Source organism: Microtus pennsylvanicus, chromosome 7, assembly GCF_037038515.1.
Source record: "Microtus pennsylvanicus isolate mMicPen1 chromosome 7, mMicPen1.hap1, whole genome shotgun sequence".
NCBI classification, from domain to species: Eukaryota; Metazoa; Chordata; class Mammalia; order Rodentia; family Cricetidae; genus Microtus; species Microtus pennsylvanicus.
Window position 1 is genome coordinate 43,388,454 of NC_134585.1, and position 22,913 is coordinate 43,411,366.

A 22,913-nucleotide genomic window follows, 5' to 3' on the forward strand; every position below is an offset into this window, starting at 1 on the left:
TCGCTGGCAAGCCAGTGTAACTGAATTTGTGAGCCCTAAGTTCAGTAAGAGACCTTGTCTCCAAAAACTAAGGTGTGAAGTGAGGGAGAAAGACACCTAAGAGCAAGCTTTAGCATCCATACACACTCCCAATCCTTCTCCCGACACACATTCACAACAAATACACATGTACAGAGGAACATATAGGAGAGGAAGTAGCCCACTGGAAAATCAGAATTATCTGGGGGCTTTGCATAGAATCTAGATTGTATTGAAAATTTCTTCTCCGTCTCGGTTCTTCTCTAAAACATTCAGAATGGAATTTTGAGCTGTTGTTTTTCTTTAAATGTATATTCTGAAATATCTCAAACTTACAGAAAATTATAAATACAGTTTAAAACCCACTTTACAAAGTATTTTATTTGCAAGTGTTTGTGCACATGCAGTTACTCACATGCTACAGCCCATGTGTGGTGGCCAGAGGGACAACTTGCAGGAGTTGATTCTCTCCTTCCACCTTGGGTTCCAAGGATGGAACTCAAGTTGTCAGACTTGAGTGGCAAGAGCTTTGACCCATTGAGCCATCTTGCCATCTGTGTTCATTTCTTATGTAGTATTACTGCTTTTGTCAACCTATGAATGTGAGGAACTTGTCAGGGTGTGCATATAAGTTCTCTTGCAGGAATCTTGTTCCAGTAATCCATTGCTTATTTTCTCTTGTGGTCACCCCTTCACATGTCCCAAACTGTTACTCTGCCTTCTTGTCCCTGAATGCATTCTTTGTCCTGCTGGGTTTCCCTTTATGTCAAGGTATTCTCCTAATGTGAACATCTCAGTCCCTCTCACCTTGCTAAAGACTATGCCAACAAGTCATTTCAGAATGTCCCCACCCTCCTTTGACCAAAGTAGAGTGCTAAGCTGCCGCTGACTCTCTCGCTATCACATTGCCCATATGGAAATCTTTTGTGAGTCATCTGGACTCTACACTGTTTCTCTCATGTATTAATATTTCTGGAAGTAAACGGGGTTTCGTGGGTTAAGAAGACAGCTCTACTTCGGATACCAGTCATAAGTTGAATGGCCAGCAGCATTTACTTCTAACCAACTGAGTTCAACTGTTTGCTAATTTTGATAATTCACTAGAAGAATCCACTTCATTCAAGAAAGTACATTTTTAGTATAGCTTTATTATTCTAACAAAAGTGTCCTGTCATAGCCAGTCAAAAGAAGAAATGTATGCCAGCAAGATGACTCAGTGGTTAAAGGATCTTACTATCAAATTTAGTAACTTGTTTAATCCCTGGGCCCCACATCATGGGAAGAGAGAAACATTTCCCTTAAGTTGTCCTCTGATAGCTACACATACACCGTGGCACGTGCACACACAGAAGGGTAAACATACAGACATGCTAAGTAAATAAGCAAATCAATCAATAAATAACTTTAAATTTTTTGATAAATATGTAGGACTGAATATATAAAGTTCTATATGTAAGCCTTCATTGTTTTCTTTCCATAAAATCAAGATACATTACCACCACTCACATGCCCAACCTGTGTAGATAAGAATTTGCAGTATTACAAGTCAGGGAAGCACACCCGAAGTTCTATATCAACAGTTTTTATTGATGTGTTATTAGGTATACAGAATTGATTGAATTATCCCCCAACATAACTTCAAATCTCCGGTTCTTTTCCCTGCCTAGATAGTAACCTTACTTCATGTGACCAAAAGCTGGTTCTCTAACCCCATGTTTGTCTTCATCTTTGTGTGGCAACCCCATCCTGGGTCACCTTAGCAAAGAAATCTGAGATTGCAGAGATTTGGAGGCTTCTGCCCCAGTGACAAAGACAAAAAGCCAGCCTTGTTTCTTTTTACGTCAGCTGTGGAAATCTAAGTTGCCCCCTTTCTGTTTTTAACAGTGATCAGTAAACTACAATTTCCTCACTTGCCTTTCAAGTAGAGAAAAGTCAAAAAGTCTATACAGGAATTTCATAATGATTATGGTGTACTTTTTACTCAGTTTTCTTTTTTATCAGAAATTACTTAAGTTTTCAGAAATGTTTTAACACTTCTGTATAAAGTGGGTAATGACAATGGAGTGAAAGCAAATTATAGTACTTTAACGTGGTATTTAATTACTTGGACTGTTTGTCTTTTACCTCTCAGTTGTATATCTCATCTGTTTTAGGTATGACGTTAGCCTTTCCAGCTTCAGTTCATGATGCTATGGTTTGCAGTAAAACATTTCAGATCCTATATAAAAATGAAGAAGTTGTTTTAAATGATGTCATGATCTTCAAAGTTAAAATGTTGTTGGATGAAAGAAAGGTAAATATCTCTTCATTTCTACCTACTGTAAGACTTCAATCCATATTTGTAACATTTATAAATATTAGGCATCTTATAAATTTCTCTTTAGATTGAAGAAACCCTTGAAGAAATAAATTTTCTGTTATCCTTGGATCTACATTTTACAGATGGAGATTATTCGTAAGTAGGCTGGCTGTTCAGAGAACTAAACATCTTTAGATACTTGTGGCTTTATTTGATACCATTTTCATTTTTGGAATCTTTTCTCCATTCTTGCCTCTTTTAAAGTGGTTGTATTTGTTCTGATAAAGTCTATTGAGAAGGTTGGGACCACACTTTCATGCCTGTACACCAGATAGTGAAATCAAACAAGAAGAAAAACTATGAATTTCTTCCGTAGATTCTAAAAATACAGTTGCTATAGTAATAGGCACTTAACTGACTTCTTTTCTATTGGTCTTGGATGAATTTTTCTTGGCATTAGTTGTAGCTTCTCTGGGTGGGTCTGCATTGATACTCAAAATGGTCAAGACTGGTGACACTCGTGATGAGTGCTTCTAATTCCTCAATTTTAAACCTCAGAGTTCCTGAGATACCAGTTACCCTGAACTTCTCTACATACCTAGACATACAATCATACATTCATTTAAAACGAGGATGATATTTCTGAGAGCTTTTCCTTCATTTTAAGCAAGTCTAACAAATACTTCTTGACTATATAATATACAGCAGTCAAAAGTCTGAATGTCCTCTTTATTATCATGGCATGATAATACTTTTATATAGTTACTACTGTTTTTTTTTGTACTTTTTAAAACCAAGTCATAAAAATTCCTTGAGTAGAAGAAGCTGAAGTTAGTAGGTAATTCAGTAGCTATAGGTAGTTATATGCTATACATGGATTTTAAATGGTGATCTGAATATAATTTTTATGACTTTTTTTCAGTGTTTTTTTTGTGTGTGTGTGTAAATGTGACAGACTATAATAAAAGTGCTTTTACTGACTAGAAAGTGGTTTGTTTATGAGACCAGATCTCACTATGCATTTAATAAATGTTCAGGTTCTCTAAGCAACACTTGAAATTTCATGCAGTAAAAATAATTTGACATACTTTGGGGGATTTATTATAGTAAGATTTGACCTTGTAAGAAATAGAATTCTCCCTGAAGTAAAATTTAAGATGGATATTAATTATTGAGCTATCAAAAAGAACTTGTTTTTATAGATATGTTAGTGAGAACATAGCCCGGTCATGCACCGTTAGAAAGCTGTGAGTAGAATCTGGCTGTTTTTATATGGTCGCCTCATCAGTCTGGTGCTTGTAAATCACTCTCATTGTAAACTGAAATAATTAAGCCTTTAAAAAAAGGTTTACATGATTTATAAAATATTAGCCTTTCCTAAATACTCCCTAATTCCTTGAAAATGTACTGCTTTTTTTGTAGGGCAGATGATCTGAACGCCTTACAACTAATAAGTAGTCGAACGTTGAAGCTGCACTATAGCCTCTCTAGAGGACTGCATCATCATGTGAATGTCATGTTTGATTATTTCCACCTCTCCGTTGTGTCCGTTACAGTACATGCATCTTTGGTTGCACTACACCAGCCACTAATAAGGTAAATCTATTGAAAATATGCTCCAACAAATAACAAACTGAAGTGATAAAGAATATTAAGTATATAACTATTGGTACATTTTCAAGAGCATGGGGCCATTAGTATCAATAACATTATTACATAAGTATGGAATAAATGGAGTGATTTTTATAATTTAGTTAATTGACAAAGTAAGAGAATACAATACAGAAATAACCATGCAACCTTGCTTAGTCTCTACCTGGGTTAATTTTTAATTTATTTTAGTTTGTGGTGTGCTGTACTGTTAACTTGTTCCATGTAAGAGAATGTGAATGTATTTTTAGTGTTCTTTATCTCTTTCCTAGATCCTCTATTTCTACTTATTAACTGTCATATAACCTGTAACTCCAGCTCCAGGGGGAATCTGTCACCTATGGGAGTAGCTGCATTCATGTGTACATACCTGCTCCACATAATCTAAAAAATGAAAATAAGTCTTCAGATAATATGTATTATTTTAGGTAACACATTTATTGAGTAATATTTTTTTCTAACTACTTCCATGGGGAGAAAAAAACTATGTTTCATCATATAATCATGCTCTGTAGTTCATTAAATAAAAATTTTTAGTGATGTAGGCAGTAGGTAGAACTCTCAAATCTAAAAATACCCCTATAGATTTGATTTCTGAACTGGCTACAATTTCTAACACAAATCTTATTGTAACAGCTGTTATGGGTGACACTTAAGCAGTGAGTGCATGTGTGTGTGCGTGCGGGTGTGCGTGCGTGTGTGTGTGTGACAAATAACGTACACATAATCTGATTTATCAACTAAGAAGGTGAGTTATAGAATTGCCCTCAGAATTTGGTGGGGCCTGGAGTACTAAACACTTGCATGGCATTTGTAAGGTCCTTGCTTCAGTTCCTAGTTTCTCAAAAAGAGAGAGAAATAACCTCAAGTATCTAGCCTTAAGAGTCCTTAATATTCATTGTACTTTTTTATAGATTTTAATTATTAAAGGATAATTTAAGAATACTATAGAACTTAGAATGCTGCAGAAACCCTTTTCATTTTTGCAATTTTTCTTCTGTGAATATCCTACATGAAAATAATTGTTCAGACAGTAATAGCATGTCTCCTGTTCCTCCAGCTTTCCTCGCCCTGTGAAGACGACTTGGTTGAATAGAAATGCACCAGTACAAAACAAAGACTCAGCGATTCCTACTCTGGAAAGTGTAGTCTTTGGTGTTAACTACACAAAACAGTTGTCGCCAGATGTAAGCATTGAATATGTGTATAACCTGTTTCATATTTTATTTTCCCCCTATTTTAAAAGAAATGTTTTTTAGTATTTTATCTGTAAGTGAATGTAGTTTCTTTGATGAATTATTTGAGTTCAATAACTTAAAGATAAGTAGAATCAGAACTAATTGGTTAGTTTAATTATGTGTTTTGAACATCAGCCTCTTATTTTAAAATGTTACCAGGTTTAGTGAAGAGATATTTGACAGCCATTGACAGTGACCGACTGTTGTAAACCTGTTATTGTCATCCATTGTTCCTTTAGCAAAACTGCTAGGAATATCCAAAGAAGCCTTTTAAGAAGAATTGCAGACTTGAGAGTAGGCTCCGAGTAGCATGATCATGGCCATTCTTAGGAAAGAAGAGATACATGTAATGACTGTGAAAGCATTGTCTCCAAAACAGTTGTCATAGGAACCTCATCATAACAAAAAGTCACAGTTTCATCAGTGTGTTATACAAATCCATGACTGAAATTGCTATGGTTACGCTTTATATTTAAATCACTTAGATGAGCATCAAAATACTGATGAATTTCTTACATGTTTTAGAATAACTACCTGGCAATGGGTTGGTTGGTTGAATTTTTTTCAGGGTATCAAGTGTAATACATTAGATTTTTGTTTACTAACATTTTGTCTTCCAAATGTGTTCTTTCCAGGGTTGTAGCTTCCTCATTGCAGAACCCTTCCTACATCATGCCTATCACTTTCATTATACACTTTGTGCCACTTTGCTGCTAGCCTTCAAGGGATTGCACAGCTACTTCATTACGGTAACAGAAGAGATTCCCTCTTGTCAGAAACTAGAACTGGGTATGTTAAAAGTGGCCAGACCTCTCCTAGTCACTCTCTCCACTACTCTCGCTAGGGAGCAGCTTTGCACAGCTTTCCTGACCTGTGTGCTTCACTTTTCTCTCTCAAGTCTATCTTTTCTACCCTTGATAATCACTTTGTGAAGTTGAACACTTTTTTAGAATGTGGAGAAATGACTTTTTTGTGCTAAGATTGAAGTGAATCTTAAAGTAGATTTTTAAAATAATTTGTCATGTCAGTATTCTGTTTCTCTTAAAGTTTAATTTAAGAGTATGCTAGAAAGCAGAGTCTTGGGAAGGCAAGTGCAATCCACACTTCAAGAGCCTAAGCAGGTACAGCGCTTAGACTGTTTTTGTGCATGTCCATGAGGCTTTAAGTTATTCCAGGGCTCTCTTTCTAAGAAACAACATTGTTGAGTATTTTAACATTTTAAAACTACTTAAATCAAGCTTCAGTTTTTCTCAGAAGTTTCATGGGCGGTATTTATCACTTGTTTATTAGTTTTTCAAGCCAGGGCTTCTCTGTGTAGCCCTGGTTGTCCAGAACTCACTCTGTAGACCAGGCTGACCATGAGTCCACAGAGATCCCCTGCCTCTGCCTCCCAAATGCTGGAATTAAAGGTGTGCTCCAGCACTGCCTGGCTTCATGGTCAACTTATAAATCTCAGTTTTCAAATATTAGCTTATAAAAAATCTCATTTAATTATCTTGGCAGAGTGAGATGTTTTTATCATTATTTCAATAAGTTAGGAATTTTTAAAATTTTATTTAGCCACTATTCCTGTTATAATCCTTTGTACCTCAAGGGTTTAAGTATTTAACAATACCAATACATTCTCTAAAATGATAACTATTATCTTAAATAGTTTTGGATTTGAGACTAGGTGACAAATTTTGTTTTTTTTCTTAAGTTGTGTGTTTGAGGTTATAAAACATTGCAAGGTGTGCTGGAGAGACAGCTCAGTGATTAAGAGCACTGGCTTTTCCTCCTAAGAATCCAGGTTCACTTCCCAGCACCCACCATGTTGATTCTCCAGGTAAGGAGATGGAAGGACATAAGTGTTGTGTATGACAAGTCAGAAACTAAGGGTAAGATCTCTCGAAAGCCAGAGGTGTACAGTTGCACTAGCAATGGTAATGTCATTGGACTTCAACATAGCTGCTGTGCCAGGCACAGTGTTAGGTACAGATGAAAGGACAGAACTCCATCGTAAATAACCCCCCTGACGCCTATTCTCTCCCTCTCCTCCCAGCAACAGTGATAACAAACCAACTTGTTGCTAGGGTGGACAGGAGAAATTCACACAGCAATGCTCAGCATCTTTTGGTTTTGCTAGATGGCCTGGGCCCTTAAAGGATCAGTGTGAGGATGTTTGACAGTATACAGTGTTCACGTAGATTTAACATATAGTCTTCACAGGAGAAAATACACGAGTCACATTTTAAGGGAAGAAAAAGTATTTCTCAAAAACCAGGAATCATGTTTGTTGGCAAAATGTCTGACGTAACGAAACGAAAACATTTTTCTTGTCAAATAGATTAGACAGTGCTAGCACTATTTTTATTAACTTCAGCTTAATAATTCATTATGTTATAATATTCTCAAATTTCTTATGTTGTATAACTTTGGACTTATAGGTATAGTTTATAAAATTGCACATTTAATAAAAGCCCTTATTTAAATTTAGGAGTTAGTTATTAAATGAGTATGAACATTATTCCCAATTACTTACTTTAAAATATTAGAAAACAAAATTCTAAAGTAAGCCCACACTTCAAATTTAGAAATAAAAAAACTTAGAGAATAAGATTATTAGTATATTGCTGAGCTATGGTGGTGCACATCCTTAATCCCAGCACTTGGAAGGCAGAGGCAGGTGAATTTCTATGAGTTTGAGGCCAGCCTGGTCAGCAGAGCAAATTCCAGCATAGCCAGGACTTCTCAGAGAAGCGCTGTCTTGAAAATTTTAAAAAAGAAAGAAAAATTATTAGTATACTATAAATACTTACTGAGAATATATTTATTGAATGAATGAATTGGTAAAATAGCACTGTATTTTTTTTAATTGTGTTACTTAAAAAGTATAGCCCATCAGAGCAGCTTATGATAGTTTCCTAGGGACTTTTTTAAAATCTGGACTCATCTTCAATAAATATTTATTAGTAATACTATGTGTCCTTAAACCTTACTATGTATGTTTTCTTTTTATTGTAGAGGAATATCTAAAAATACTATTGTTTAAAATGTTTCACATTCTGAGATTATCAACAATATTTTTGTTGTAGTAAAATTGAATTGTGGACACTTTTATATTTCCACGTTATATAATTTACTACTTATTAGACCTCACTAGTTTTAATAAGGGAACATGAAGTAGCTCTTGATTAGAGAATATGTATTTTTCTATCATTTAGTATTTCCTAACGTTTCAAATAAGCATAATGTTAAAATTCTTAAGCACTATGCTATGAAAAAACTAAACTCTTCCCTCTTTTAAAATAATACTTTGAGTTCCTTTCTGCTCTTTTGCCCTCTTCTTTTTTCCTAGATAAATGATGTACATTGTGTTTTGAGGACATATCATTATCCACTGGTTGGATTCAAAGAGCTCCACTGTAAGGAAGCTCAGAAAACAAGAGTCAGTTCTGGAGTCTGAGCCTTACACCTGCACTTTGGAAAGTGGGAAACTGAGCTAGCTGGTCTCTGAGACTCTTGCCAACACTAAAATTCTCAACTTATGAAACTAAAACATCAAAATAATAATGGAATAAGAAATATTGAGCAGCATAATTCAAATACTAAAAATAATTTATACTTGAATGTACATCATTTGTAATTCTAATAAGCTAATTAACCAATTGCCCTATCAACACTTATTAACAAGTTGGAAAATTCAAATAAGTTTTGTTGTAAAAGGAGTGTAGTAACTAGTGCTGTGTGCAACCCTTATAACTAGCCAAGGCCAGCATGCAGGTCCTCTATGAGCGCCTCCTCAGAAGAGCACAGCCAAGAGCCCAGAACGACACGCATGTAGGTATGTTTACAAATAGGTTAATTAAACTTTGTAAACAATGTAGTATATTCCCAGCATTTTTATTTAAGAGTTCATATACATAATCAGTTTGGTTTGCATATAAATTGGGTTAATTTAATTGATTTGTAATGCTGAAGTTTTTATTTAGAAGTAAAAATGATAGTGTGAAGATCTCTCTGATCTTTCACATATTCTAGTTTTTATAATGACCACTTTTTAAAAACCATCTATGTTAGCAAAATTGCTGATTGAACAATAATTACTATTAGTGTTCTTTAAGTAATTTCAACTTTGGATAGGCCTAGTCCTTAATGAAATGTGCTTAAAAAGCTGAAGCTGGTTTTATGCTTTGGAAGGATAAAGAAGAGGGACACCCCAGATTGGTTTCATGGTTTTAGTTAATTTGCATATGTTTTCATCATTCTAGACTTTTAAAAATAATACTAAATATCTATTATCTAAATGTTACTTATATTAAATGAAGAGGTCCATTTATCTGACTTTGCACACTTTCATGTTATTTATATACAGTTTTTGGTCGAATCACAGAGATCTGACTTCCTCTACTTCCCAAGTGCTGGGATTAAAGGCGTGAGCCCCCACAACCAGCCTCCATATTATATTTTAGACTTTTGTACTTGCATAGCAGTAGTAACTAGTTTGCTAACTTTCTGGAAGTTTTTACTTGGCCTTGAATAATGGTTACTTTTTTAAGATTGTGGATAGCTGTTGAAATTTTCAAATGAAATAAAATTGTGTTCTCAGTTGTTAGATGAACGAACAAACTGAAACAAAGAAGTTAATATTTCATAGTATTTCAGATGAATACTGGCTGAGAAAGATTTGAGCTGCTTAATTTTTACTAAAACTATTCTTAAAATTCATTTATCACTAGAAAAAATTAAGGTTGAAATGTTATGCGTAGTGTTTCATTCTCATATGAAGTGATTGTAAAATAAAAAAAAAACTCATAGCATGAAATTGTGACCGTTTGTGGCATACTTTAGCCTTCATTACAGTGATTAAAATCTGCTTCTAGTTTTAGTATACTGCCAGCTGTCTGCTTAGCTTGTAAACATTCTGCATTCATAGAATGTTGCTTAATATAATTAATACTTGTCTTAAAAGGGGAGTAGATTTTGATTTGTTAGAGAAAAGGCTTGGTTTAAAACTAAAACATAAGCTGTATGGTCGTGGCATATGCCGCCCAGCACTGAGGAGGCAGAGGGAAGCAGGCAGATCTCTGAGTTTGAGGCTAGCATGATCTACAAAGCAGGTTCCAGGACTGCTAGAGCTAAACAGAGAAACCCTGTCTCAACACAACAACAACAAAACCATAAAATCTGCAAAAGTTAGTTGTAAATAACATAACTCTTACCTGAGAATACCTCTTCACCTTGTAACCTAAGCTCTGATTACTGCTTTCAAAAATAATGTTCTTAAAGAGACATATACTACAAGTAAGTTTATTGCATTATTTCTCTCAGCAAAACACTAAAAAAAAAAACCCAATATTTTGACAAAGACTAGAATAGGGAAAATTTTGGGGGTACCTCCATAAAAGAATGACAATTAGCATTTATTGAAAGTGCTTAATCTAGCAAGTAGATTTCCCCAGAAAAGTGCTGAGAAAATGATGCAAATATCAGAAAACGTAAAGTAGAATTATACTGTTGAAAACTCATATATATATATATATATCATAGAAGGATATATTCTAGATTGTAATCTTGAACAATAGGTGGAACAAATGTCCTCAAGATAATTTGATAAAATGGTGGGATTACTTTTATATTTCTATTAATTGTTATATCATAATGTATTCTTTGAAAAGAAAAATTATTATTTGTAAAGTGAGACAAAAATCTGTAAGTGGTTTGAAATCATTATCCATTAGTCCAGCAGTTAAATTTAGCTTTTACTGCTTCTTTAAGATTTTTTGGCTGAGGCTATCAGCCAGTGTGTAAGTGTCTGTTGCACAAGCGTGAGGACCTGAGTTAGGATCCCCAGCACTGAAGTCAAATCCAGGTGCAGCTGCTTGTACCTGCAGCCCCAGCAGTGGTGTGCAGAGACTGAAGAATTTCTGGGGTTTGCTGGCTAGCCAGACTAGCTAAAACAGTGAGTTCTGGTTCAGTGGGAGAATCTGTCTCACAGAATAATGTGGCAGGCAAATCAGGAAAACATCCAGCTCTGACCTTTGTCTTACACACAAAGAATGTTTTCATGAAGTAGCTCACTAGCTGCAATAGGCATTTGGACTCTTAGATACAAACCTTAGAAAAATGTATCAGAATTTTAAAGTTTATTTTCTGAAATGGAATGTATAACCTAAATCCAATTTTAATGATTTTCTTACATCGTAGGAAAAGATGATGAACAATGTGAAATTAGAATTAGTATATGGAATTTATGCAGCATTTGCTGTCGGGTTTTTATTTTAACTTAACATTAGAAGATACTGATGTTTCTGACAGTGAATTATTTTATGAAATCAGTTGCAACATGTCAGTCATAGGATGCATCCTTGCATTTGTGTGAGAATGACTTTTTTAATGAGCTCATTTTAGTTATACTCATTTTCCTAGTTTAAAATTTATATTTGAGACCTTGATGTAATCCTCTTCCTTTAAAAATAATTAATCTTTATGTTATTTGTTTTAGTGTTTTTCTGTTGATCTTACCATTTTAATTATAAATTTCTTACTAGATGCTAGAGCATACCTAAGTAAATCAGAATTATTTAACAAAAAATGACTTTTAACAATACATAATATCTTGTTAAATCAGGGATTAACTTTTTTTATTGCAAAAGATTTTGTCCTTCATGTAATATTAAAGGTAGTTTCAGATCTAACACTGAAATCTTCCCTCTAATTAGTTTTTACCCCTTTCAGAGGAAATGGATGTAGAAGCTCGTCTTACTGAACTGTGTGAAGAAGTTAAGGTACGTGAATTTTTTTTTAATTCTCATTATTTGAGTGATTTCTATTTTCTTTTTTTTTGATAGATAAATCTGAACTTCATTGACTTTCTTCTCTTTTTTATTGATATTTATTGAGCTCTACATTTTTCTCTGTTCCCCTCCCTGCCTCTCGCCTCCCCACTTCAGCCCTCCCCCTAAGGTCCCCATGCTCCCAAATTACTCAGGAGATCTTGTCTTTTTCTACTTCCCATGTAGATTAGATCGGTCTCTCTTAGTGTCCTCATTGTTGTCTAGGTTCTCTGGGATTGTGGTTTGTAGACTGGTTTTCTTTGCTTTATGTTTAAAAGCCGCCAATGAATGAGTACATGTGATAATTGTCTTTCCTGTGTCTGGGTTACCTCACTCAAAATAATGTTTTCTAGCTCCATCCATTTTCCTGCAAAATTCAAGCTGTCATTATTTTTTTCTGCTGTGTACTACGCCATTGTGTAAATGTACCCACATTTTCCTTGTCCATTCTTTTGTCAAGGGGCATTTAAGTTGTTTCCAGGTTCTGGCTATGACAAACAAAGCTGCTATGAACATAGTTGAACACATGCCCTTGTGGCACGATTGAGTATTCATTGGATATATATCCAAAAGTGGTATTACTGGGTCTTGAGGAAGGTTGTTTCCTAATTTTCTGAGAAATCGCCACACTGACATCCAAAGGGGCTGTACCATTTGCATTCTCAGCCTTTTTCCCACAACCTCTCCAGCATAAGTTGTCATCAGTGTTTTTGATCTTGGCCATTCTTACAGGTGTAAGATGGAATCTCAGAGTTGTTTTGATTTGCATTTCTCTGATGACTAAGGATGTTGAACATTTCCTTAAGTGTCTTTCAGCCACTTTGGATTCCTCTGTTGAGAGTTCTCTGTTTAGGTCTGTACTCCATTTTTTTATTGGATTATTTTTTCTTTTGATGACCAATTTTTTGAGTTCTTTGTATATTTTGGAGATCCCAGACTTCTGTCTGATGAGGAGTTAGTGAAGATCTTTTCCCATTCTGTAGGCTGTCATTTTGTCTTGTTGACTGTGTCCTTTGCTTTACAGAAGCTTTTCAGTTTCAGGAGTTCCCATTTATTAATTGTTTCTCTCAGTGTCTGTGCTGCTGGGGTTATATTGAGGAAGTGGTTCCCTGTGCCAATGCGTTCAAGTGAACTTCCCACTTTCTCTTCTATAAGGTTCAGTGTGTCTGGCTTTATGTTGAGGTCTTTGATCCATTTAGATTTGAGTTTTGTGCATGGTGATAGATATGGATCTATTTTTATTCTTCTACATGTTGATACCCAGTTATTCCAGCACCACTTGTTAAATATGCTTTCTTTTTTCCATTTGATTTTTTTTGCTTCTTTATCAAAAATCAAGTGTTTATAGGTGTGTGGGTTGATATCCGGGTCTTCTATTCAGTTCCATTGGTCCTCCTGTCTGTTCTTATGCCAATGCCAGGTAATATTCAGTACTGTAGCTCTGTAGTAGAATTTGAAGTCAGGGATTGTGATGCCTCCAGAAGTTCTTTTACTGTACAGAATTGTTTTGGCTATCCTGGGTTTTTTGCTTTTCCATATGAAGTTGAATACCATTCTTTCGAGGTCTTTGAAGCATTTTGCTGGGATTTTGATGGGCATTGTGTTGAATCTATAGATTGCTTTTGGTAAGATTGTCATTTTTACTATCTTAATTCTATTTTCTATTCTAAATATTTTGTCCAAGAAAATTCAATTGCTTATTTTTTTTTTAAAACTGCAAAGGCAAATTGGGCAATCATGGTAGAACCACAGATTAGATGGGCAAAGGCATCTAACCTCAATATAAAGCTAACATATCCTTTGAAAAATTTATTGTTTTGCATGTAAAGAACAATTAGCTGCAAATACACTTTCTTCTGTGATTTTTATTTAATGAGTTTCTGGACAGGTTTTTAAAACACTTGTATAGTTTTGTGACAATACTTTTTCATCTGTTAACGTTTTTGGTTAGTATGCAGAGGCTTCCTTGTGCCAGTCTTCTACAAGTATCATCATACTTGTTGCCCTTCATTTCTGTACTCTTGCTGGCTCTCCTGCATAGCAGTCCTTTAAAATGATACTCTTACTACAGCAGGTCAGCTTGTGTTTTAAGCCACTTTTCTTGTTCATTCTTACAGTTAAATTGGATACATTTTTCTTTTTTGATCAGGAAACTGTCTTGATTATTTTAAGCTCACTGTATATTCACTGTTCACCAGCTGTGTTAATGAGAGAAATCAGAGGCATGAATCAAATGGAAGTACACATTTGGTTTGAAGTGTATTTCTCTATGTTTCAATGAAAACTAGATTCTTTTTGTGAAGGGTCTCTTTAATAATTGTAAGTATGCAGGATATGCAAAGATGCAATTTTCTATGCTGTCACAGGCTTTCTTTATAATTCAAATGACCATTTTCTTTAAAAGTCACCAGTATAAGATAGATGGTGGTGACACACACCTTTAATCCCAGCACTCAGGAGGCGAGGCAGGCGGATCTCTGTGAGTTCAACACCAGCCTGGTCTACAAGAGCTAGTTCCAAGACAGGCTCCAAAGCTACAAATATACCTGACTCAAAGAGAGAGAGAGAGAGAGAGAGAGAGAGAGAGAGAGAGAGAGAGAGAGAGAGAAAAGAAAGAGAAAAAGAAACAAAGTCACCAACATAGATTTGGAGAGATGGCTGGACAGTTAATAACTTTAGCTGCCTTTCCAGAGCCGTGGAAGTTCCGTTCCCAGCACCATTCATGGCAGTTTACATTGATCCAACAGCCTCTTCTGACCTCCATGGGCCCTGAACACATATACATGTAGGCAAAACGCTAGTTGATATAAAATAAATAAGGAGTTTATATATAGTTTTTATAAATATAAATAAATAAAATATAACTATTTTATAAATAGTTACCCAAAGGGCCATATCCATTTAAAAATAATTATAAGAATGTGCAGTCAATATGAACAAAATCTAGTCTTTCAGAAACTAAAGGGGGGAGATTATTTTTGATTTGGTTTTTGTTTGTTTGTTTGTTTGTTTGTTTGGTTGGTTTTTTGGTTTGGTTTGGTTTTGGTCTTTTAGTACTTAAATCTCTTTATTCCCATTTCTTTCTTTTGGCTGACTTTTATTCATATATCTGTTCTTATTATATTTTTCTTCCATATGAAAGGTGTCATGATCCTTTTACTAAAGAAAACCTCCATCTGCCTTTACGGTCCTTGGGCTTCCCACAGGTCAAAGAAGTGGATTTAAAAGGAGGGTTGGCAACATGTCTTGTTAATGCCTGATGCTGAGAGATGGTGGTGGGGTGGGGTGGTAAAGGCAGATGGAGGTGAGGGAGGGTGACTTGATCGGGGGAGGGGGAGGGAAATGGGAGGCGGTGGCGGGGAGGAGGCAGAAATCCTTAATAAATAAATAAATTTAAATAAATAAATAAATCCACTTCTTTGTAAATCGACATGTGAGGTTTTAATTGTGTTGTCACAGCTTTCTCTTTTCCCGTCAGTAGAGTTAACACTCTTTTGCTGAGTCCAGACGATGAGTCTTGATTTTATGGCCCAGTGTGCATTGTTTGTGATTCATGTCAGAGTTAGCTGCTGGTGGACCTCTTCCTCTCCCGATCTGTTCCAGCTCACCAGCCTCCATTTCCATGGCGGACATTTTTAGTTTTCTCTTTAAGATTCTATTGTTTTACTTTATGTGTATGATATCCTAGCTAGCTTGCTGAAATTGCCTCCGTACCCATCAGTTAAATATAAAAGCTTTATTCAGCTGGTGTCTCTCCCTCAGCGCACATGTTCACACTGGCCTTCATGCTGATGTTCTTAGTAGTGCTGTCAAGAGGTCTGATGCTGGCATCAGGGAGCAGTAAAGCTGTTGTCCTTGTTTTTCTAGAAAGTAGAAAACCCTGATGAACTGGCAGAACTGATCAACATGAACCTTGCACAACTTTGCTCACTTCTCATGGCTTTATGGGGACAGTTTCTGGAGGTCATAACACTGCATGAAGAATTAAGAGTGCTATTAGCACAGGAACACCATACCTTGAGGGTAAGTTAAAGAAATGCCCTTTTATTGAATATTATATATCTTTAGGAATTTCTTACAAGTAAAAATATTCTTACTTAATAATGTAGATAAGTGTAGAAGAGAGACATCCTTATGTTGTTTGATTCTAAAGCTGATAATAAAGTAAGACAGTTCAGCAAACATTACATCTCAGTGCCAACTCTGCTAATAGAAAACTACCTGAAGGTGAATAAAATATGAATATATATGATAGGAGATAGTGCCTAGAACCCAAAAGCAGGAATTAGAAATAATTAACCAAATAGGCATCTCTGATAGTCTCTCCTTCTTTTATCTTTGTTTTGGTTTTTCATTTCTTTAACCTCTCTCATCAGAATATATATTAGGAATTTTGCAGGTTGAATATAGACCTACAGTGGCCCTTATACAGAAAGTTAAACTATTTCATCATATAGCATGTACTAGTTACCGAATTCTGTGAAAGTTAGATCATGTACTGTGTGTGTCCTCTTATATGCTACTTTTTTAAGTATCTGCCAATTGTTGATTTTCTCATGTGTTATGTACCATTTGAGTATATACACAATTTGTTTTGTTGATAGACATCTAGATTCTTCCTGAGTTTGTAACTATTGCAAACCAAGAACAATTTCTCTGAAGAGGACCATTTATCCCTAATACTTCAGTATGCATTTTTCAAGATCAGGAACACTTATCCATTATAGTAGTCAACCTTAGAAATTGTTATACTGATATAATAATGATGTGTAGTATCTGGCCTATCTTAATTAAATCTTTTGTTGGTGTGATCAGATACCCTGATAGAGGCCACAAAAGAAAGAAGGGGTTTACTTTGTCTTAAGGTTCCAGAGAGGCCACAGCCTGCGTGGCTTGGAAAGCATGGCGTTGGGAACGTGCGGCCTGTCAGTCATGTGGCATCAGCCGTCTGAAAGCTGAGAGAGTGGGGTCAGACTGTAAACCTTCAAGACTTGCCCTGAGTGACATAGTTCCTCCAGCAAGACTTCACATCCTAAAAGGTCCATAACCTTCCAACAGTGTCAGCTGTCTGGTGACCATGTGTTCAAACACATGAGCTACAGTCAAAGCACAATGTGGCCCGTATTTAAATTTTACCAGTTGTTATGTGCTATTTGGCAACCCCGCCCCAGTCCACATTTGCAGGATCAGACCTAGATTCACACATCGCATTCTCTTTTAATGGCCCTTTAATTTCATCTAATAATCTCACGTCTCTTTGTCCAGTGGTTACATAGAGTGCCCTCAGTTTGCTCTATCCTTCCTAGTAAGTAGAGTAACATGGCACACTGTAAGTAGGGATGTTGTAAATCATTTCTTTTTTCAACAGTTTGATAGATGACAGTTTTCTAAGGAGTTTTTCTATTTTGCCTGCACTTTTAATTTTATTATTATCACATAACAGAATACTTCATTTTTTAAAAATATCTGACAGATCCGTAGTGTTTTCCACCATTTATTACTAATATTTTTATGCCCTTACCTTTTTAGGGAATGGTCTTAAAGAAAGTCTTTCATTTTATTAGCATTTTTAATGGACTATTTTTTCATGTTTTTACTTCTGTCTTTGATGTGTTTTCTGTTTTATTATTATTATATTTCAATAAGTAGTGTTATCATATTGAAAACTAATTTTTTAGGGTTCTTCCTTAGAAATCCTTTAATAAAGATTAGTTGCTTCTCTAAAAGGCCTAATATGAGATTTTGCAGTGGATAAAATAGCGTAATTACAGTATCCACCTTACTAATGATTTTCTTTAGCTTTGTATAGTAATTTAAAATGAATAGCTCAATAAATGCAATCTGTATCTTTCAGACAATTTTCATTAACATTTTTTACCACCAAGATTTTGAACAGGGATGAATTTTAGTAGAAATATAACCACTTTTCGTTGTGCGCTCATACTGCTAAACTGCCTTTTACTCAGTGCCCTTGGGAAATTAGGACTTCTGTGAGGTCTTGGGTGCCTCCTACATAGGTCAGTGCATCTGTTGGCATTGTTTATATAGCCATTCCGACTGGAATGTGATGAAATACAAAAGCAGTTGACATTTTCATTCTAGTGACTAAGGGTGTTGAACACTTGTTTCAAGTGTTTATTGATTGCATATATTTCTTTTGAGAACTTTCTTTTCTAATAGTTCATTATTGCAAAGTTTAGATAATATACTCAACCTGAATATGTGGGCATCCTATTCTACTAAAATTCTTAGAATATTAGATTTTATATTGAAAGGTCCCAAGTTGTATTTTTATTTCTTTTTTATGTTTTTTATGGTGTACTTTTCTTTTTTCTTTTGTTTTTTGTGATAGTGTCTTACTTTGTAACTCTCTCTGTCCTGAAACTCAAAGAAATCTGCCTGCCTCTGCCTTTCGAGTGGGATTAACGGCATGTGTCACCATGCCTGCAGTAGGTTTTTTATATCAAGTAGTTATAGCTGGGCCTGATAGTTTATGCTTATAATCCCAGCACTGGGATGACAGAGTCAGGCTGGCTGTGAGTTTGCCATCAAAGTGAACCACGTAGTGAGTACCAAGGCTACAGAGTAACACCCTGACTCCAAATTATAAACAAAGCAAGCCAGCTCTTATGTGCAATTGTCTCTGCAAATCTTCATGTTCTTTTTGATGGGTGTGTTTATGTCGTTAGCATGGTGATGCTTTCATGTCAGAATTCATGAAATTGTACTTGAAATGTGTGATGCCATAACTCATACACCTCCAGAGAACTATAAAAATGGTGAGTGAGGGATGTAGCGGGGCCTCACATGGATGTGTGAGAGTTCAGTTCCAAGTACCAGGAAGAACAGGAGGGCTTACTAAACCTTAATAAAGTAAGAGAATAAAATAAAATGTCTGTCACATGTCCGAAAAAGTTTTTCTCTTTGTTAACTTGCTTTTTAGAAGAGATGCATATCATATCAAGAAATGAGCTAGAATTGTATATGATATTAAATGTGAATCAGTTTTTGTGTAATAAAGCTTTATTGTATCCTCCTGTAACACAAAGAGCAAAGAATATATTTTCAAATAAACATTTGTAAAGTGCTACATTTTTCAGGGTAAAATAACCATAATCTATCAGATAGAAAGCCTGTGCTCAGCATCAGACTCTGCTGTACATGAACACATATAAAAATACTAGAACAAATTCCCTTAGCAGTTTGAACCACATATTCAAGTAAGCCCAGGAAAGAATATTTACCTCTTTAAAGCATTAATATTATATAGCCATTGAAAGTTCATCTTTTTTCTATTTGCTAAAATTTCAATAGTTGTGATAGTGCCAAGTAAATGAATTTTAAATTAGAGTATATTATGAACTTTTACAAACTCACCTTTGTAAGCAACTGTAACAAAGTAGTAATATATATTTCTTGTATCCCCTAAAGTTAAATTTGGAAACCTAACAAATTTTAATATTATGTGTTGCCATCAGGTGGCAGTCATACATTAGTTATGATGACACAGTACAGTGAATAGACTCATTCATGGCATAGCATCCCAGTGTGTAATTGTAAGAAAATGAAAAAAGGAACCTCATATGAGTACATAGAGGCATGGAAAGATTTCTAATTGCAGAATCTAATTGCAGATGTAGAAAGACAAAAAGATAAGAACTAGAGTGTAAGATTTAGTTTCCCAAATCTGTACTTGAAATGGGTTTGTCACTTACTGCCTGTGTCTCCTTGGTTCCCCTTCCCATAGCCTCCTCACTGCTAAATGAAGATACCTTCTCCATAGCCCTTTTAAGATTTAAATCAGGGCCTTAGCACAGAGCCTCCTAAGTAAGATACTAGCAAGAAATACTACTTACTATAGGAATCAGGACGGTGAAGGAGAGAAGGGGAGCCACTCGCCGACTCTGGAAATCCAGTGGGAGCTAAAGAGAAGGAAGATTGCAAGAGGTGAAAGAGGAGTCTTCTGAGGAGCAGGCAAAGAAGGAAGAGAGGGGAAGGAAAAGGCTGGATATTGTGAAAATACAGTATGGAAATGTTATAATAAAACCTCTTTCTTTGTGTACTCAGTATAATAAAATACATGCTAATCCTTTATAGTCACCAGGGAAAACAAACTCTAGACAAACAGGCAGATATTTTCCTTCATCCTTCCTTTAGTGCTGAGAGAAACATGAGGTAAATAGGTGATTAGAGCACATTTGAAAGTAAAGACCGCAGCACACCCTTCTCAGCAGGACCTCCCCACTGTCTCTCTCCATGTCTGTATTAGACACCACAACATGGTTCTCTGACTTCCTCACATGTGCTATGGAACAAATAAGTGTACACACACACACACTCTCTCAACATAATATGATTTGAACATGTAACATATTTCTCTTCCCTCTGTGTACCCAAATAAGATCTTTTCCCTCTCTTATTTGGCTTAATGGTGTTCCATTATCTAACAAAACCTTTCTTTTCATGATTAAAAATATTGGCAAAATAGTCAGCAAATTCAATATATATTTTTCAAGTACATTCTTCTATTGCATGCCAAAATATATTAGAGGGTATCTTCAAAACATACCTCCTCTGGCATCATAGTGCATACCTTTAATCCTAGCACTTGGGAGGCAGAGGCAGGTGAATCTTGGTGAGTTAAAGGTATACATAGCAAGCTTGGTATACATAGCAAGTTCCAGGCCAACTAGAGATAAACAGTGAGAGCCTGTCTTAAAAAGGAAAATAAAACAGTTCCTAGGAAGGGGTATGACTTGTGTATAGTTCTTCTAAGGCAGAATGCAGTGACCATTAGAACAGCAGTTACAAAAGCGTGTGTTTATATCTATCCATACTAGAAGCTACTGTTGCTTGTGTGCTATGTTCTTCACAATGCCATTGCACAAGTATTGAGTGCAATTTGAAAGTGCATCACCTGAAACTCAGAGTCAAATGCCCAAAGTCACAATGCTAATACATCACTCAGTTCATGGTCATATACTTAAATGCCTGACAAATAATGTGATGAAGTTAGCCACCCGGGATTTCCCTCCATCATTTCCCATGTGTTGGGCACTATTCTGGATGCTGTAGACAAAGCAAGTGGTACAAGTACTATCCCTACCTTAAGGAGGAAAAATGAGATCAGAATGTAAGTCTAAGTTTCTCAGTTCTGTTTTTTCTTTCTTCCATACCATATAGAAATAATAATGATTTAGGAACATGGAAGGAAAGAAGCGTAATTCTCATTGGAATGGTTTTTGAATGCCTAGTGGAATCAGCATCCCTGCTTGCTAGTCTATACCAAACTGACTAGCGGAACATACCTTGTTATCAATGTTTCTTTTTGAAATTATTTAGGTTCGCAGATTTTCGGAGGCATTCTTTTGTTTTGAACATCCAAGAGAAGCTGCCATTGCATACCAAGAACTTCAGTAAGTAGCACAAATCCAAAATGCAGATAATTGTTTTTTCTTTTACATGAGATGTCTTATTAATGACAAACTTCATAGTATTTAAGGCAGAAGAAAAGGTCTAATTTAGGAATTTTTTTTGAAAGTCCCTTTCTGTTGAAGAAAGGTATAATGGACTTGCACTGTGTCCCCTTTGATAGCACTGTGTAGCTCTTCACATGCCATCGTCTTCCGTCCTTGCTGCCTCAGGTCAGAATAGCTCACAGTCATCGTTTGCATATCGTGTAATTGGCACTGCCTTCCGTCACATAAATGATACACAGTTCAAATGTCCAAATAGCTGGGCAGTAGTGGCACACACCTTTAATCTTAACACCCAAGAGCCAGAGGCAGATGGATCTCTGCCTGGTCTACAGAACAAGTTCCAGAGCAACTCTTAAAAACAAAACAAAACCTCTGAAACTTTGTTTGCCTTCCATCATTCCTACTGAATGTGGTTAGGTCTTGTTTTCAGACTTTAAAGGGTTGCTTGAAGTCATTTCCCTGAGGAAAATAAAACAGACACAAAGAAGTGAATGCTGTATCAGTTTTTATATACGAAATTTTTAAGAAGCAAACCTTGGGTGAAGAAAGTCCAAATAGTGGTTCTCCTGGGGTTGATAGGGCTGGGAAATTAGGGAAAAAATGTGAATAGATGGAAATATTTACTCTGTTGTATATTTCTTTGTCAAATTATATAGGATATATATTTCAGTTCATACATATTTTACCTTCTAAAACACTTATAAACAATAACTATGGGCATAAGAGGTAGAGTTGAAGTGTAAAAACGAGGCAGGTGTTAGCTGTTCACACTGGGTGATAGTGATAAGTAAATGCAGTTAACTACTCTATTTTGATTCTTTTGAAATTTTTATTAGGAAATTTTTGGATTTTTTTTTTGTGTGTGTGTATGTGTCTGAATGTTTTATCTGAATGTATGTATGCTCACCATGTGTAGGCCTGGTCATATTGTAGATCAGAGAAAGGAGTCAGATCTCCTGGAACTGTAGTACATAAGTTACAGTTACATGGTTGCAAGCCCCCATGTGGGTGCTGGGAATCAAAGAGGGCCTTTTACCAGAGCATTAAATGCTCTTAACCACCGAGCCTTGTGTCCAAGCCCTAGAAAATCTTCCTGATCACCATTTTATGTTAGGCTTTGTGTATCTTGTTTTAAATAGATGTTCAATGTATTTATCAATATGTATTGGTAAAGCAGCCTTATGAAACACACTTTTCCCCTGTGTTCTCATTAAGTAATTAGTAAGTAATTAGCATTGAACTTTTGATACTACGTTAATACAATAGAATAGGAATTAGCTTGTCAGCAAACTGTAATTTTATGACAATAATTTATTATTAGTAAAGCATAATTTTCATTTTGCCAGTTTTTAATCTCTGACCAAGAAACTTTTCCCAAGGACACCGTATCTTGAGGAAAGGGGTTAAGACTGGT

The 22,913-nt window shown here is 35.5% G+C and overlaps 1 protein-coding gene across 10 annotated transcripts in view; it reads left to right on the plus strand.

Moving 5' to 3' along the window:
* Fam135a (family with sequence similarity 135 member A) overlaps nucleotides 1-22,913 on the plus strand; it is a 79,229-nt gene that overhangs the window by 31,694 nt on the left and 24,622 nt on the right. For 5 of the 10 annotated variants that reach the window (XM_075980567.1, XM_075980564.1, XM_075980573.1 and 2 more), the window contains 9 exons: nucleotides 2,172-2,311; nucleotides 2,403-2,473; nucleotides 3,740-3,913; nucleotides 5,028-5,154; nucleotides 5,841-5,994; nucleotides 8,951-9,028; nucleotides 11,923-11,972; nucleotides 15,888-16,043; nucleotides 21,363-21,436. In XM_075980567.1, coding sequence (XP_075836682.1) covers nucleotides 2,172-2,311; nucleotides 2,403-2,473; nucleotides 3,740-3,913; nucleotides 5,028-5,154; nucleotides 5,841-5,994; nucleotides 8,951-9,028; nucleotides 11,923-11,972; nucleotides 15,888-16,043; nucleotides 21,363-21,436 — 1,024 coding nt within the window. The remainder of the gene's footprint in view (nucleotides 1-2,171; nucleotides 2,312-2,402; nucleotides 2,474-3,739; nucleotides 3,914-5,027; nucleotides 5,155-5,840; nucleotides 5,995-8,950; nucleotides 9,029-11,922; nucleotides 11,973-15,887; nucleotides 16,044-21,362; nucleotides 21,437-22,913) is intronic. The other 5 variants (XM_075980566.1, XM_075980568.1, XM_075980569.1 and 2 more) reach the window with 2 other exon arrangements.